This window comes from Talpa europaea (genome assembly GCF_964194135.1).
Source record: "Talpa europaea genome assembly, chromosome: X".
NCBI classification, from domain to species: Eukaryota; Metazoa; Chordata; class Mammalia; order Eulipotyphla; family Talpidae; genus Talpa; species Talpa europaea.
The window spans coordinates 8,508,193-8,526,082 of record NC_140081.1 but is presented as its reverse complement, the minus strand read 5'-3'; the positions used below and the strand labels follow the sequence as shown (position 1 = coordinate 8,526,082).

Sequence of the window (17,890 nt, the reverse complement as noted above, 5' to 3'; positions counted from 1 at the left end):
TGCCCCGTGGCCGGGGATAGAACCGGTGCTGCAGAGGCTGCGGGCAGCTTCGCAACCCAGAGCTCAACCACTGCGCCACTGGGGAGGCCCAATATGTGATTTTTGTGTTTGATTCTTTTACTTGTCATGGTGTCTTCAATGTGTATCCATGTGTAGCATATATCAGTATTTTATTCTTTTTGATGGCTGAATAATATTTCATTGCATATATAGTAACCATCTGTTTATCCATTAATGGACATTTAAACTGTTTCCACATTTTGGCTCTTGTTCATAGTGCTGCTGTGAACATGTTCATGCAAGTACTTGCTTGAGTCCGTGTTTTCATTTCTTTGGGGTATATACTTAAGAGTGGAATTGTCAGTTCATACGTTAATTTTTTGTTGAACTTTTCCAGGAACTGGCGAACTTTTGCACAGCAGCTGCACCACTTTACTTTCCCACCAATAACGAGTGAGCATTATAATTTTTTCACATCTTTGCCAATGCTCATTATTTCCCCCCTTTTTATTTTTTTTTAAATTTTTTTTTAAATAGAAGGTATACTTTTTTTTTTAAAGATTTATTTATTAGATTTATTTTTATTTATTTATACAAGCAGTGGGTACAGTCAGAAGCATGGGAGGGTGAGAGAATTCACCAGAGCCAGAGCGGGGAGCAGAGCAGGCAGAAGGACCTAGGTACACTGCTGAGGGGAGCAGCGGGTGGCAGGAGAGGTCTGCGCGCCATGTGGGACCCTCCTCCAGTGGCCGGGGAGCAGCCGGGGATCGAGCCGGTGCTGCAGAGGCTGCAGGCAGCTTCGCAACCCAGCGCTCAACCGCTGCGCCACCGGGGAGGCCCCCCTTTTTTTATTATAGCATCTTAGTGGGTATGAAGTGGTACCTCATTTTGGTTTTAAATGGCAGCTATTCCATTCCTTTTTGAATGGAGTATATTCTAGAAGCTGATTTTTAAATTGGATGATTAGTATTTGAGGCATGTTTTTCAAAGAAATCATAAAATGTTGTAATCAAGCCCTGGTAATCTATTTAATGCCTAAGCTACCTGAATTCTTTCTGTGGAAATAGAAGGTCAGAGACAAAACACGAATATTAAACATTTATTCATTTTACAAACATACATTGGGGGCCTGATATATGGCAGACCCTAGACAAATAGTGGAACTTAAATAGTTCCTTTGCCTACAGTAACTCATATTGTGGTAGGGTAGGTAGATACATAAGTGAAGAAAAGATGCTGCAAGATCTGTGCTAGTAGAGATAAAAACAGTACATGTGGTGTATGAGCATTAAGGTCCTATAGTTTGTGTGGAAGCTTAGTGCTGGAACTTTACAGAGCTGGTAGTTGAACCAAGTTTCAAATAATATGTGGTAATTCAGTCATTTTCTCCCGCAACTTTTAAAACAGATTTATTTTCCAATTAAGTTTATTGACGCAATGTTGGTTCACAACACTATGTATTTGTTTTAGGGATTAAAGGTTCAAACTCTACAATTACATGGTTTTACATCATTCCCACCCCCAAAGCCCTAGTAATCCTCCTCCATGTTCCATTAGATCCCCTCTATCCCCAGCTAGTTTAACCATTGACAAGGGAGGGAAGACCTTTGCTGGATAAAACTCTACAAAGACAGTAAGAGTCAGAATTTTGAAGACCTGAAGCGATGATTATGGCTGATAATCCATAATGACAGCTAGGGAAGAGAGAAGTTGAGGCGGTAAAGATATATGTAGAGGGTCTTTGACACCACACCAAGGAATTCAGATTTTAGCATATGGGTAATGTGACATTGAGTATTCTTAAGTAGACAAGTGACAAACAACTTGTATTTTATAACGATAATACTTAAATGCTATGGAGTACGGATTGGAAAGAGCATCCAGGAATGCCAATTAAGAGGATAGACTTGTACAAATATTGGCGAGGATGTGGAGGAAAAGGAAGTCTCCTGCACTGCTGGTGGGAGTACAGACTGGTCCAACCACTATCGAAGGCTGTGTGGAGATTCCTCAGTCTGCTAAAGATGGAGCTTCCATATGATCCAACAATTCCACTCCTAGGTATTTACCCAAAGGACACAGAATCATTAATTCAGAAAGGCACCTGCATCCCTATGTTTATAGCAGCACTGTTTACAATAGCTAAGCTATGGAAACAACCCAAATGCCCAAAAATAGATGACTGGATCAAGAAGATGTGGCACATATACACCATGGAATGTTACTCAGCAATAAAAAGATAAACTCATGCAATTCGCAGCAACATGGATGGAGCTGGAAGGGATCATGCTCAGCGAAATAAGCCAGAAAGAAAAAGAAAAATACCGGATGGTCTCACTCATAGCAGGAATTTAGAAAACCTAAATAAGGGACCAGGAAAAAACCTAATTATAGTACAGTAAAAATCAAAATCAACAAGCAACTATAGGGGCCTCCCCTGGTGGCGCAGCGGTTGAGCGCTGGGCTGCGAGGCTGCCTGCAGCCTCTGCAGCGCCGGTTCGTTCCCTGGCCGCCGGTGAGGGTCCCACAAAAAACAAAAACAAACAAACAAAAAAAAAACAACTATAAACTAGAGACACTACAGGAAGGAGGATAAGAAAGTGAAAATCAAAATCAACAAAAAACTGAACCAGAGACACTTTTTGGGGGGTGGGGGGCAGAAGGGGAGGGATTGGGTCAGAATGGGGGGGTTGCAATTGTATGGGGAATATAAAAATAAAATTTATTTTAAAAAAATAAAATTTTGTACTGGACCAAAAAAAGGTGAAAAAAAAACAAGGGGGATAGGAATTGTATGGGGACTATAAGATGAAAATGCATACGTTGTGCAAAAATGAAAAGGGATGTAAAAAATGTATAAAGAAAAATAAAGGTCTGTTCCTATACAAATAGGAAAAAAAATGATGAAGAGATAGGAGAAGAAAAAAGAATAGAGTTGTAGCTTATGTAAGTCACAAGGTCTTAAACCAAGTTATTGACAGGCACAAAGAACACAACTGGGAAATACTTCGAGGATAGGCTTTGTTAGACATGTAGAGGGAGGAAGAGTACAAAGATGACTTCAGGATTTCAGGCTTCTAATGGGTAAAAAAGGTTAATGTCATTCATCAAGAAAGCATATAGGGGGCCTCTCCTGGTGGCGCAGCGGTTGAGCGCTGGGCTGCGAAGCTGCCTGCAGCCTGTGCAGCGCCGGTTCATTCCCCAGCTGCCGCCGAGGGTCCCACAAAAAAAAAAAAAAAAAAAAAAAGCATATAGGATAAACACAATGAATTCTGCTTTTGAACCTGTTGAGTTTGAGATGCCTATTTAGATTAACTAGTTGGCTATTGAAAACAGCTCTGGAACTTGAGACAGTCCTTTATGGGGGTGAGTGGGCACTTGAATGCTTGACCTAGTAAGAAAACATGAGCTCAATTTAGAAATCATTACATGTGGGCAGTAGCAGAAATCATGGGAGTGGACCAAAGCATTCACAATTGAGATGTAGGAGTAGGGAGAAAGTGGCTAATCCTGGGGGCCACCATGGGAAAAGTGACAGAGGTAGGAGGAAAACCAGGAGGGAGAATAGTGTGAAACCCAGGAAAGAATTTTTTAAAAAGAGACATCATCAGAAGTGTTTAGTGCTGGAAGTCAAATAATTTCAGCACCTTTGCATCTAGGGTTGAAAATGAGAAAATAATGACAGTGAACATGAGCTGGTCTTTCAAGAAGTTTGGTCATAAAAAGGAAGGAGAGAATGTAGATAAGTAGGAGTTCCTTCTTTGAAGGACATCTTTTTCTTCCATTTGTTAGGCATTGACATCAAGGTTACCCCAATAGTCAATCGGTTGTTTCACAGAGACCAAGGATCACCCTCAGGACCTGGGAAGGGAGGGTGTGAATAGAGACAGGGCTGGTGATGGTGGTTATGCTGTAACAGCCAATGTTAATTGAGTATATACCTTGTGCCACAATGCAGACTTTAAATAATTTGCTCAAGGTCTCATAGCCTTTATGAGACAAAGCTGAATTTGAACCTTATTAATCTGGAGCCAGTATCCTTGGGTTAGAGAAGAAGAAGCAGGGTTGGGAATAGATGTAAGGAATAGTTGGTAGCAGTCCTATGTTCATCTGATCTTTGTATCTTCCAAGAAAAATAAAAATCCTCAGCCGACTTCTGGCTTCCAATTGTCTGCTGGTGGTAAGCATAGGAACATACTTGGTTATTTCCCTATCCTACAAGGTTTCTAGTAATTACCCCTTGTAGTTTCCTTCAGGAGTTTTCCTTAGCTTATATGAGGTTTTCTAAAAACCTAAAAATATTTTTTCATTGGTGAAGAAGATAAGGAAATAACAAACCTAAGGGGGAGGTTCTGTATTTCTTTTACACAAAACAATGGTGTAAACCAGTGTTACCTCAATTAAAAAGGTAAAGTCACTTTTATGTGACCTTTATGGAAAGATAAAGTCACTTTTATGCGACAGTAACAGTACTCGGGTATATAAAAGGCTGATTTCAGAGAAAAGCCAGACTCTGGCTGTTAGAATCATTTAATTTCTAAAGCAAGTTAGGCTTCTGGGGTGGGATGGGTGGTTCCTCTGATACAGGTCAGGAGGAGGGGAAAGAAGAAATGGGCCAGTGTCTAAAAATATCAGTTAAAGAAGCCAGTGCTGTAGTGTGGCATGGCAACAGGAGTATATGAAATACACTTAGGGGGTTTACACCTGACTCTGCTTCCCCTTTTCTCTTATGGCTTGTAAGTGATAGAAGGTAGATAAAAAGGCTGCTCTATGAAAGGTCAGATTTACACATAATATTTGAAGATGGTAGAATCAAAGTGGTAGATGGGCTTCAAATGTAAGATGAAGCCCTCAAAATAAAAGTAGTTGATTTTTGTATAGATGTAGAAATTTCTTCCTCTAAAGATTTTTTTATATTAGTACTTGTTACTATGTAAAAATGCATTTTTGAAATAATAAAATTATTAAGGGGTGAATACTAAAAAATATCCTTTTACTTAACCATGAACAAAGACAAAAATAATTTGGCAGGTAACTTTCATTTGAAATATTAAAACTGTATTTGGTTACCAAGTAACCAGTAGATACCAATAATTTGGCTGATAGTAGTTCTTTTATGACAACATTAATGTAAACTCTATATTGAAGCTTTTTTATTAGATGTATATGTACTTTAGCCATTAAAAAAATCAAATGCAGGGACGTCCCCTAGCCTCTGAAAGATGAAGTAGGAGGGATTGGTAGCTGCTTGTTATGTTTTCTATATTGATGGGCAAAATGATTCCTACATATAGCACAATTAGTATTATCTGAAGAAAAGATTTCTATGCTATGCTAAGGACTAAAAATATGAGAAGCTGAAAAAAGAAAAGTTCACTGTGCTATGTTTACAGTTACTAATTCAATATAAATAAATATCTTTATTTTTTCTGGAGAATTTGATTGTTCTGTAGTAATCTGAAATCTTCCATACCTTAAACTCATTTTAAATGGTACTTTTAGTGAATAACCTCTGGGCATATTTTTAAGGATGGATTTTTAGGGATGATTTAAACTTCTTTCGAGTCATAGGAAGATAGTACTTTAATTATATAATTTACTTTAATTTTATTTTTGTGTGTTTTTTCCCCTCAGTTTCCATTACCAAGAATATAGCCAAACCAACCCAGCGTTCAATGCAGACTTCACAGAAAACTGCTATAATATTACCAACACAGCAGATCAAGAAATCAGGTCGGGCTAAACCATCAATCCCCAAGAAGAGAACTTCTGTTAAAAATCCCATACCAAGGAAAAAAGGTACAACCTCAGGAAGAAAGGTGAGTGTATCTCCTATTAATTTTTATTATTGATCTCTGTAGTGCCTTATGAATTGTAACATATGGGAATTTACTAGTAAGAGTGTGGTGAGGCCCTTTAGAAACATGTTAAGATTATAGTCTCTTTATGGCATATAGCCATTGAGATTTGGTATTTCTGTTATTGGGTTGACAAAACTTTGAATAGTGTATCCACCTTCTTTAAAATCACATGCAAAGTACTTATGTACATGTACTTAATGTTCAGACAGTTTGTTTTAAACTCAGTATGTGTTAAAAACTATGTGAAATAAACTTTACGTGATTTATACCTCAATAATCCAGGACAGGGAAGGGAGGAATCAGTGTGATAAATTCAGTGAAACTAGGGTCACGTTCTACCTAACTGATTCTCCCAAATAAAAGAACTCTTAAAGCCTGGAAATAATAGAAAAGGCCGTTACTTGAAGAGACTGGAGAATGAATGGAAGCAGAGAGAATCTGGTGTGGGGAGGGGTTACATACAGGAGGAGTATTATACAGAAATCTGTATTTGGCAAAAGTACTCCCCAGGAATGAAGGTGAACTAAAGACATTTTTAGATATAAGCATACTAAGAGAATTCTTCACTCACTGCCAAGACAAGCCCTATAAGAAATGATAAAGGAAGTCTATCTGGGTAAGTGACAAATTTTCATTTTTGTTTTTTCTTCTTAATTTCTTTATAATGTGACTATTTAAAACAATAATTATAATGTAGTCTTGTGGGATTTATAGAGATGTAGTACATAAAATCATCATAGTATAACGGCTTGGTAGAAAATAAAGATCTGTAACATTGAAGGCTTCAGCATTTTATGTAAAGTGGTACAGTATTAATTTTATATATATTGTATGTTGTAATCCCCAGGACATGTTATAAAAACAGGAATGCAAAAAGTACAGCTAAAAAGCCAATAGGGAAATTAAAATTAAATTCTAAGGACTATTCAAGTAATCAAGAAAAAAAAAATACCAGAAAGGAGAAACAGGAATAAAACACAGAAGATAAATAGAAAAAATAATGACCCAGACCCAAATATATTAATAATTACTTTAAAAATCAGTGAACTAAACTATCCAGTTGGAAGACAGATATGGATTTTTAAGAAGATTTAAATGTACACTGTCTAGAGATACATTCAACGTATAAATAAAGGTATGGAATCTTCCTAGATCTATTAGAACTGAATTCCTTTAACAGTATTACCTTAAATATTTCTGAGTTCAGCCATCTGATGTCAGTGTATATAACAGTTCTGCTTTGATTCAACTAATGTTTGCAGTGTGGAACAAAATGAATATCATTCTAATCTTAAAACACTTATTAATACTAGTATTTTTATTTCAGAAAGCATTCAGAATTTATAAAATACAAATCATAAGTTGATAGAACTGAATATATTTCAAATATAAAATCATAAAGTGAAAAAATCAAATAAACAGACTGTGCTAATGTAAATCATTAGCAAATGAAATTTTTTCAATTAAAGCTAAATTAAACAGGGCCTCCGTGGTGGTGCAAGGGGTTAAGACTTCAACCTATGAAGCTGTCCACAGCCACTGAAGCACGAGTTCAGTCCCTGGCCAGGGAGCTACCCACATGGTGCAGCAGACTTCTGACTCGCCCACTGCTCCCCTCAGCAGTGTATTTCAGTCAGTCTGCCTGTTCTGCTCCTCACTCTGTCTCTGGTGAATCCTCTCACCCCTCACACCTCTGGCCTGTACCCCAGTTCTTGCATGCATAAATAAATAAATCTCAAAAAAATAAATTAATTAAACAATATGAAGAGTTAATGAAATTTAAAGGGAAATAATATTTTAAATCCATTTATAAATTAAAATATATCAAGATCATTAATGCATATTTTAATGCATATTTTCTAGCTGCTGAAAGTCTTTGTGATTAGTTGATATAGTGATGAAGATATAATCCCAGATAGTTTGTTTTAACTCTATTATTTTCAAATAATTTCAATGCTAGTTTCACAGTTCTGAAGAGGCCTTTTTGAATATGTTTATATGGTGGTGGGAGAGGGGGCAGATAACTATACTTTCTTGGTATAAACTATTTGTTTCAAAGGTAGCATTTCAGTTCTCTTTCTCTAGCTTCGTTATTTCATCATAAAAAGATGAAGATTCTCATGCAGTTCCCCACATTCCTGTTTCAGTACTGCCACGTTCACGGTTTGGTTATTTAGAAAGTCTTTGAACTAGCTAGTGGAAGGATTCATTTTGCAATACAGCCTTTCCTTTGTCAACACTCACTTCTCCACCTGAAGGATACTACAGGTATAGCAGCACATTTTCCAAATAAATCTACCTTTATTCACTTTGTCGTATTAATGCAAATATACTATTGTTATCTTGTTAAATCTTAAATGAAAGGATTTGGATTTTAGAGTAGTAAAATATTGAAAGAACCATAATATACCAACACAACAATTGTAATTCAATACTTAAAAAAACATGATTTACTAGAATACTGTGAACCCAAATGACAGTCATTAATTAATTGATTTTTTACCCAACTAGAAAAAAAATTAATAAAAATTAGAGCCAACATCTATTTTTAATCCTCACAATTCTGTGACATGGAATTATTCAACAGTTATGCTAACAATTTTGAAAAGAGGATTTTTTAGAACTTTAATAGCCTTCCTTAACTAGGATTCTTTTTTTTTTTTTTTAAATGAAGTACCATTATGTTACATCCTCATTGATTTGTTCACAGTATAGGATTTCTCCCCTCAGGTGTGGCCACTATAGCTCTCCCACCACCAAAGCACTCCCATAGTCCTCCACTATTGTCCATTGTGTTTTCTGACCCATTTTCAACCTTCCTTCTCCCCTCCTGGATGCCTCAGATTCATGGTCAGCTTTCAAGGGTTTGTTTCAAAGTTTGTCTTTGTCTTACCCTTTGTTCGGTTTCTCTATGTTCCATTCTTTAGAGCAATCAATTCTTGTGCTTAGCTTGGCACATAGTTTCTGTTCCCTTAAAAAAGCCAAATTAGATGCCAGATAGATGATAGATAGATAGATAGATAGATAGATAGATAGATAGATAGATAGATAGATAGATAGATGATAGAAAGAAATATAGATGATTTTTATAAATTGAGGATTATAACTTAGTCTTATTAGGTAATAGGTATTAGAAAACATGAGTACATTAATTTAGCTTCCTGCGGTCGACCAACCACAATCAGGGAACAAGGCTGCCTAGCTAGGATCCTGGGCTGTCTGTGCCTCTCAAACCGGATATGAAGATCTCAATCCTGTCTGTGGACCCATAAGCAGATCTTCAGTATCAATTCAGACTAATCAGTCTTGTCAGATGGATGGTATGCAAATATTTTCTTCCATTCGGTAGTGTGTCTTCACTTTGGCTACTGTCTCTTTCACTGTATAGCAGCTTTTCAGTTTGATGTAGTCCCAGTTGTTTATATTCCCCTTTGTTTTCCTTGCTTGGAGATGAATCCGCAATGATGTTTCTAAAGTTTTTGTACAGTCAATTTAAATGCATAAAGAAAAACCCAGCAAAACTGAATGTTAATCCTATTTTTCCTCCTTTGTCCCTGCTTTTTAAATATTTTCTTTTACCTTTTCTAGGCGCAAGAGCCATTTCTCTGACATTGGAAAGCCATAAAAGGTTACTCCAAGAAAACCCCAAGAGTTGATCTAAAACACTGGTGATGTTTGACAATACCCAGAAGTCATTTGGTTCTTACATGCAATAGGCATAATTTTGTGTTGGATTCTAGAAAGCCACTTGTAATTTTGTGACAGTTATGATATGTAATATGGAGAAATGCAGGTTATATACACCTGATCTTTACCAGATGAATGACTGCTTTCTAAATAAAAACTCTGCTCTGATCATGAGTCAGTGATGCCAGAAATTTTCAGACCAGCTTTTCTAGGAATTTAAAGGGTAATTTATATATTTCTGCTCTTTTTTGTTTGTTTTTAATAGGAAAGGCTTTTTCCTGCTTTTTGTTCCACCTCTTCAGCTTCTATAAGTGTACTAGCCAGAGAACGTGGCTTTTCATATGATAAGAATGTCTATTCTGGGATGTCTAAAATAGTGATGTCCACAGGTAAGATGGTATTTTTGAAAGAGTATAAAATTACTAAGCTTACATTCCATGTTATTCTTAATGTCTTTGAAGTCCTGGAAATAAAGAAGAGGGAAAAATATAATAAATATTTCTTTTAGCATGTTTCATATTAATGTTTTATGAAATGCTAGTTGTGCATTTGCTATTAAGTAAAAACAGTGTGCTTAAATATTCAACTCACTTGAAGATTCAGTATCCTTAATTTTTTCCATCTTAGTAAGATCTGTAAAATTTCTACATCATTGTCAGTTCTATTCTTATTTCCCTTTATCTTATTTCATAAGCTGTCTTTTGACTTACAGTATTTTTAAAGCCCCCTACCCCCAATCTTTTAAATGCCTCTTAAGATCCTAGCAGACCCTTGCCTGTCAATGTCTTTTATTTATCATCTTCTGCACATTTCCTTATTCCTTTCCTATATTTTAAAGCATGTTCTCTTGCTTCCTTTCCTTTCCTAGATGGTTCTCCTGCTTCCTAATATGCTTTTTTTTATTCTAAGAAGAACATTTATTCTTAAATTTTCTTGAGTGAACCTCTGCATGTATATAAAATATATATATTAAAATTAATGAGAACAATTTCTTTCGGTCATTAAAGCTTTCGATAGCATATATCTTAAATTATTTGGCTACTTTAGAGAATATAATGAAGGTGCCATATTGGTGATTTAAAATAAATTTAGTCCAAACAGTTTACTGACATGACCAGTTTTAAAAGAAAATTCTTATACTGTGTATACAGTTAGACGGTAAAAAATAATAGCTTAATTTTTTTTTTACCATTTTGTGTAATGTGGGGAATATGTGAAGAATTGTTTAATGATGCCACTAAAATTTCTATAGTTTTTATTACCAATTTGGGCAAAATTCTAGAAAATGGAATGAACAGGATCATTTCTTTTCATGTTAATATCTTTACAAAATGTGAAAAATATATTTACATACATATTTTTAGGTAGCAGAAACCATCTATAAGTAGCTTCTCTTTGAGTGAAGTATGGGTAGTGGGATATAGTAATTATATAATGTTTATGTTCCTTTTTAACCAATTCATTGCTTGTTGTATCTGTATACACATTTTTCCTCAAGTCTGTGTCTATATAAATAAAAATGGAGACTGTGGCCCTCACTTGGATCAGAAGAAAATCCAGCAACTGCCTGACCACTTTGGCCCGGGCCCGGTTAATGTGGTTCTTCGGCGGACCGTGCAGGCCTGTGTGGATTGTGCCTTTCAAAGTAAGACTGTTTTTGGATTCCTTAAGCCAGATCATCGTGGAGGAGAAGTGATAACTGGTATGTTCATCTAATCTTTTATTCAGCTTTTTTCCCAAATTTGATTTTAGGTTTTGAGAAGGCAGGGATTTTACAGTATTTATATTTTTTTATAATATTTGTATTCTCTTAACTATAATACTGAAATATTTATTATATTGATATAGTAGAATAGTCATACTAATTACATCTTTATAGGCTTTTAACTCTTGTTTGGAAAGTTTAAAAATATTTTGACAATGTCAGAGATGTACTATAAATTGAAGTAAAGATATGTATAGATTGTTACTTTGTTACTCTCACTATAGGCAAAGTACCTATCTTGATAATATTTTATGATTAATTTAAAAAGCAGACTGATCTGCAAAAGGCTCTAGATAAAGATGTACTCAGAAGTAATTGAGAGATAACATACAACTAATTTTCATGTTTGTGTGATGAGATACTACATTTGTACCCATAAATGTTTGTAATAGCAGGAAATGTTATACATCAGTGGATTTCTGTTGTTTACTTTGTGAAATTTTTTAAGTGAGAATGCTGTTACTAATACAGGCTATTGTGTTTGAATGAGAGGAGCTTTTATAATTTAAGATTATTTCTTCATAAATTACAAAAATGACAAATCAAACTTAAATATATTTCATAAATTGATGGTTTTTTGGTTGATGTTGTAGTTTTCATCTTTCTGTAATATAATTCTGACATCCTTCTCCCTATGCTGCCTAATAGCCACCTTTGATGGGGAAACTCGTTCCATCCAGCTCCCTCCAGTGAATAGTGCGTCATTTGCGCTTCGTTTTCTTGAGACCTTGTGCCACAACCTGCAGTGTGATAATCTTTTGAGTAGCCAGCCTTTTAGCTCTTACAGAGGTAATACCCATAGCCCTGGAGAACATGATAAAAATAAATCAGGTATGAGAAAATATTTTTTATACTGTGCTAAATTAAGATGAACCTTTTATAATTAACTTGAAAATCTCGTGCATTTCGGGTTTTCTTATTCCGTTGTCCTCCTCAAAGTAAGCATTTTAGCCACAGTGGACTAGTTAGACTCATACATAATTGTTTTGTTCATTCAAAGTGGGAAATTGGGCCTCCCTGGTGACACAAGGGTTTAAGACGCAACCTATGAAGCTATCTGCAGCCACTGGAGCACGAGTTTGATCCCCGGCCAGGGAACAACCCACATGGCACAGCAGACCTCTCCTGGCTCACCTGCTGCTCCCCTCAGCAGTGTATTTCACTCATTCTGCCCATTCTGCTCCTTACTCTGTCTCTGGTGAATCCTCTCACCATCCACACCTCTGACCTGTACCCTAGTTCTTGTATGAATAATCTTTTAAAAAAAGGTGGGAAATTAATTTCTTGTATTTATAATGAATTTTAGAATGAAAACTGGAAAGGTATCTCATTGTGGTTTGATTTTCATTTCCGTAGTGGCTGATGTTATTGAGCATCTTTTCATGTAGCTTATTGGCTATTTGTACAGATCTTCCTTAACTTAGAATGGGGCTGTGTCCTGATAAACCCTCCATAAGCCAAAGCTGCATTTAATACACCTAACCTACTAAACAGCATAACCCATGATTGCATTGTTTATCCTCATGATCTTGTGGCTGGCTGGCAGTTGCTGCTCACTGCTGCTGCCCAGCATTGGGAGGCTCATACTGCATATCACTAGCCCAGGAATTGATCAAAACTCAAAGTTCTAAGTCCAGTTTCTACTGAATGCATATGGTTTTTACAAAATTGTCAAGTTGAAAAATTGTAAGTCAGGTCATCCATTGTTAGTTGGGGACTGTGTATCATCTTTGGAGACATGTCTGTTTAAATCCTTTGTCCATTTTTAATTGTACTTTGTCTTTTTATTATATAGAAAAATTACATATTTTAGTTATATATATTTGTATTTATACATAATCTATTATAAGATATTTATATTTGTTATATATCTATAATTTATAGCATTCTTGGGCCTCCCTGGTGGTGTAACGAGTTGAGTGCCGTGCTGTGAGGCTGTCCACAGCCTCTGCAGTGCGGGTTCGATTCTCTGTCTGTCTGCCTGTTCTGTTCCCTGCTCTGTCTCTGGTGGGTTCTCTCACCCTCCCATGCCTCTGACTGTACCCCAGTTCTTATATAAATAAATAAATCTTAAATTATATATAGAGTTCTTTATATATTCTGGATACAAGTTTCATATCAGATATATACTTCATGTAAAGTTTTTCCCATTCTGTAGGTTGTCTTTTTTACTTTCTTGATGGTATCCTTTGAAAATGAAAGTTTTTAAGTCCACTTTGTCTATTTTTTTTGTTTCTTGTACTTTTGGTGTCATTTCTTAGAAAACATTGCTTAATATAAATTCACAATGATTCCTGTGTTTTCTCCTAAGAATTTTGTAGTTTCAGCTCTTATATTTAGATCATTGATCTATTTTGATTGAATTAATTTTTCTTTATGTTGTGAGATAGGGGTCTAATTTCATTCTTTCATGTGTGAATATGCTGTTGTTTCAATACCATTTATTGAAAAGGCCACTTTGTTGACTTGGCAACTTTGTCAGAAGTCACTTGACTGTAAATATATAGGGTTATTTCTGGACTTTGATTCTGTTTCATTGAACTATATATATATGTCTTTCCTTGTGGCAGTACCATGCTATCTTGATTACTGTAGCTTTTTGTGGTAAGTTTTGAAATTGAATTTGAGTTTTCCAACTTTGTCTTCCTTTTTTTTAAGATTTGTTTTGGCTATTCTGGGTGCCCTACATTTGTATGAATTTTAGGATCAGCTTGTTAATTTCTGCCAGCTGGGATTTCAATTGGGATTGTGTTGAATCTATCAATATGGGGTTTCTTAACAATATTGAGTCCACCAGTCCATGAACATGGGATATCTTTCCACTTGCTTAGATCTACTTTAATTTAGTTCAGCAATATCTTTCAGAGTGCATACCTGGCACTTCTTTTTTTTTTTTTTTTAAAGATTTATTTATTTATACAAGCACTGGGTGCAGTCAGAAGCGTGGGAGGGTGAAATTCACCAGAGTCAGAACAGGGAGCGGAGCAGGCAGAAGGACCGAAGGACACTGCTGAGGGGAGCAGCGGGTGGCAGGAGAGGTCTGCGCGCCATGTGGGACCCTCCTCCGGTGGCCAGGGAGTAGCCGGGGATCGAACCAGCGCTGCAGAGGCTGTGGGCAGCTTCGCAACCCAGCGTTCAACCGCTGCGACACCGGGGAGGCCCCTGGCACTTCTTTTGATAAATTGAACCTAAGCATTTTATTCTTTTTCATGCTATTGTAAATGGGATTGTTTTCTTAATTTAATTTTTGGATTATCATTTTAAATATCTAGAAATATAATTGAGTTTTGTATATTAATCTTGCATTTCATAATTTTGCTGAAGTTGTTTGTGTTGGGGGGGGTTGTATGTCTCTGAATTCCTTAAGATTTTCTTAAAGTCTATTTTATCTGTTATTAGCATAGCCAGTACAGTTCTCTTTTAAGTACTGTTTGTGTGTTATATTTTTTTCTAACCTTTATTTCCAACCTATTTGTGTATTTATAGTTTGTTTCTTGTAATCAGCTGGAACATTAAAAAAAATCCATTCTGCCCACCTGATATTTTACTGGTGTAAACATTTATTTCATGTATATTTAATATATTTACTGATAAGGTATGGTTTACATCTATCATTTTGTTTCCTTCATTACTACCTTCTTTCATGTTAAATAGATGTTTTCTAATATACCATTTAATTACCTAATTTCTTTTACTCTATTTTTTGTGTTATTTTCTTAGGGATTACAATTAACAATTAAATTTAAAACAATCTAGTTTGGTAGTGCCAACTTAATATTATGTAAGAACTTTGTTCCCACTATAGCTCTGTTCCCTATACCCTTCTTTGTATAGTGATTATATAGTTTATACTTTACACATTATAAGCTCCAGGATACAGTTTTATAAGTTTCTGCTTTATGTAGTTGTCTTTTAAAGGAGAAAGATGAAGAAAAGGGTGATGAACACATATATTTACTGGTACACTTTTTTTTTGTGGATTGGATTTATTGTCTAGTGTCCTTTCATTTCAACTTGAAGGAGTCCTGTTAGTATTTTTTGTAGGATAGCTCTGCTAGTAAAGAATTCTTTTAAAATATCTAATTCTTTATTGACAGTATTTTTGTTTCAGCATTTTGAGTGTGATAACCATACTTTTCTCGTCTCTAGTTTCTGATAAGTCAGTTGCTAACATTGTTGAGGATCTCTTCTATGTGATGATTTGCTTTTCTCTTGCTGATTTCAAAATTTTCTTTTGCTTTGGGAGCTTAACTATTTTTTTTCTTTGGTGTAAATATCTTTGAGTTTATCCTACTTGGAGATAGTTGAACTTTTTGGAAAGCTCAATTATTAGGAATCAATCAATATTAGGAAACTTTAGCCATTATTTCATCAAATATTCTTTTTATCCCTTTTCCTCTCTCCCCTCCCTCCCTATCTCACTCTCTCTCTCTTTCTCTCCTTTTCTCCCTCTCTCCCTTTCTCCCTTTCTCTCCCTCCCCCTTTCTCTTTTCTCTTTGCATCTGAAACTCCCATTTATGTACATTTTGGTATATTTGAAGATGTCCTATAGGCTCTGGGGTCTGTTCATTTTCCCTCATTTTTTCCTGTCCCTCAGACTGTGTAATCTCAGTTGACTTTTCTTTAAATTTTCTGGTTTTTACTTCTGCTAGTTCAAATCTGCTGTTGAACCCCTCTGGTGAATTTTTCATTGCATTTATTGTCAAGTCCTGAATTTCTATTGGATCTTTCTTAGAAATTTTCTCTCTCTTGATAGTCTGTATTTGGTAAGACATTGTTCTCATACTGTAGTTCTTTAGATGTAACTTTTTAAAAAGTTCTTTAAACAAATGTATAATAGGTAATTTAAAGTCTTTCTGTAGTAAGTCCAGTGTTTGGGTGTCCTAAAGGCAGTTCCTATAGACTGATTTTTTTTTTCTGTGTATGGGCCAGACTCATCTGTTTTTTGGCCTGTCTCCTAATTTCTTAATTTAAAACTGGACACTTTAAAATAGTATAATGCTGGGGCCTCCCTGGTTGCGCAAGGGTTAAGATGCAACCTATGAAGTTATCTGCAGCCGCTGCAGTACAAATTCGATTCCCGGTCAGCCAGGGAGCAACCCACATGGCGCAGCACACCTCTCCTGACTCGCCCACTGCTCCCCTCAGCAGTGTACTTTTGTCAATCTGCCTGTTCTGTACTTTGTCTCTGGTAAATCCTCTCACCCCCCACACCTCTGGCCTGTACCTCATCTCTTGTATGCATAAATAAATAAATCTTTAAAAAATAGTATAATGCAGCAACTCTGAAAATCAAATTCCCTTTCCTTTGCTAGAGTTTGTTGTTGTTGGTTGTGCTGTTTGTGTGTTTGAATGACTTTTCCCGGACTAATTTTTGTCAATGTGTGTACCGAAGTTTGCTGAGTTAACTTAGTGGTTGTTTTGAACACTCCAGTAGGCATTTTAGAAGTCTGCTTTGTGCAGAGGCTCAGTGTCAGCAAGAAATGAAAGATTAGGGCCTTCTCAGGTCTTTCCAGAGCCTATATCCAACCCTTCACATGAATGTTACCTTCTTTATTCCCAGAAGTATCTCAGTGCTTTCAAAGGCCCATAGTGGACATGTCTTTTTTTTTTTTTTTTTAAATGTAGCAAGTTCACTTTTCTCTCTAAGATAGCTTCCATTTATTTATTTTTTATTGAGGTATACTTGACTTACAACACTATATTAGCTTCAGGTGTACAGCATAATGATTCCACATTTGAATACATTGTGAAATGACCATCACTCTCAATCTATTTCTCATCTATTCTCTTACCAATTTTCAAAATTATAATACAGTATTAATGCCTACAGACTCCATGCTGTATATTGCATACCCATGACTGGCAAACTTATATCTCTTGATCTTCATCCATCTTTTCTTTTAAGCTTTTTGGTAAGCATTTTGCCAACCCTAACAGGTAATGCTACTTCAGATAGTATCTCCAGTACCTTGGAGATAGGTCTTCATGCAGAGTGGGCTGTGACTTAGGTCAAATAAAACAAGATCTGAGATTGGATATTTTAAGAGCTTGGTCAAATAGTGGCTGTTCTGTAGGGATGGGGCTTATGGAGACCTCTAAACCCAGTGTGCCTGCTCCGGTGATTTCTGGGATGCTAGTTTTCATAGCTACTGAAGTAGTAAAGCTGCTGGTTTGCAAGACTGCTTCAAAACTGTGGTGAAAAGGATTAGAGAAGCTAACATGCTGCAAATTTGCTGTTCTGAGATTCTGCCATTTTTTGTAATAAATACTTTGATTGTTGTAAGCCTTTAACTAAATGCCCAGAGTTTTGATTAAGTTAATTTTACCAGTGTTTTTATTATCTTTATGAAGGAGTAGATTATCAGAGGTCTCTTTTTCAGTTATCCTGGAAATACTTCTCTGTGATGACTTTTAAAATACTTTGTAAATTATCTGGCATTTTCTAGTTATCTCTGCAGAAACAGTTTCATATCTAATTTACTATAATACCCATACGCAGAAGTCAAGAACCAGTTTTATGTTCGTGTTATTCCCAGATAGTACACCAGGTTTATAAACTTTTAATAAAAGCACT

General features: G+C 35.8%; 1 protein-coding gene across 1 annotated transcript in view; it reads left to right on the top strand.

Moving 5' to 3' along the window:
• SCML2 (Scm polycomb group protein like 2) overlaps window positions 1-17,890 on the top strand; it is a gene marked incomplete at both ends in the record, with an annotated part of 65,473 nt that overhangs the window by 40,683 nt on the left and 6,900 nt on the right. Inside the window, 4 exons of the mRNA XM_084258042.1 lie at window positions 5,635-5,819; window positions 9,814-9,937; window positions 11,047-11,250; window positions 11,962-12,144. Coding sequence (XP_084114168.1) covers window positions 5,635-5,819; window positions 9,814-9,937; window positions 11,047-11,250; window positions 11,962-12,144 — 696 coding nt within the window. The remainder of the gene's footprint in view (window positions 1-5,634; window positions 5,820-9,813; window positions 9,938-11,046; window positions 11,251-11,961; window positions 12,145-17,890) is intronic.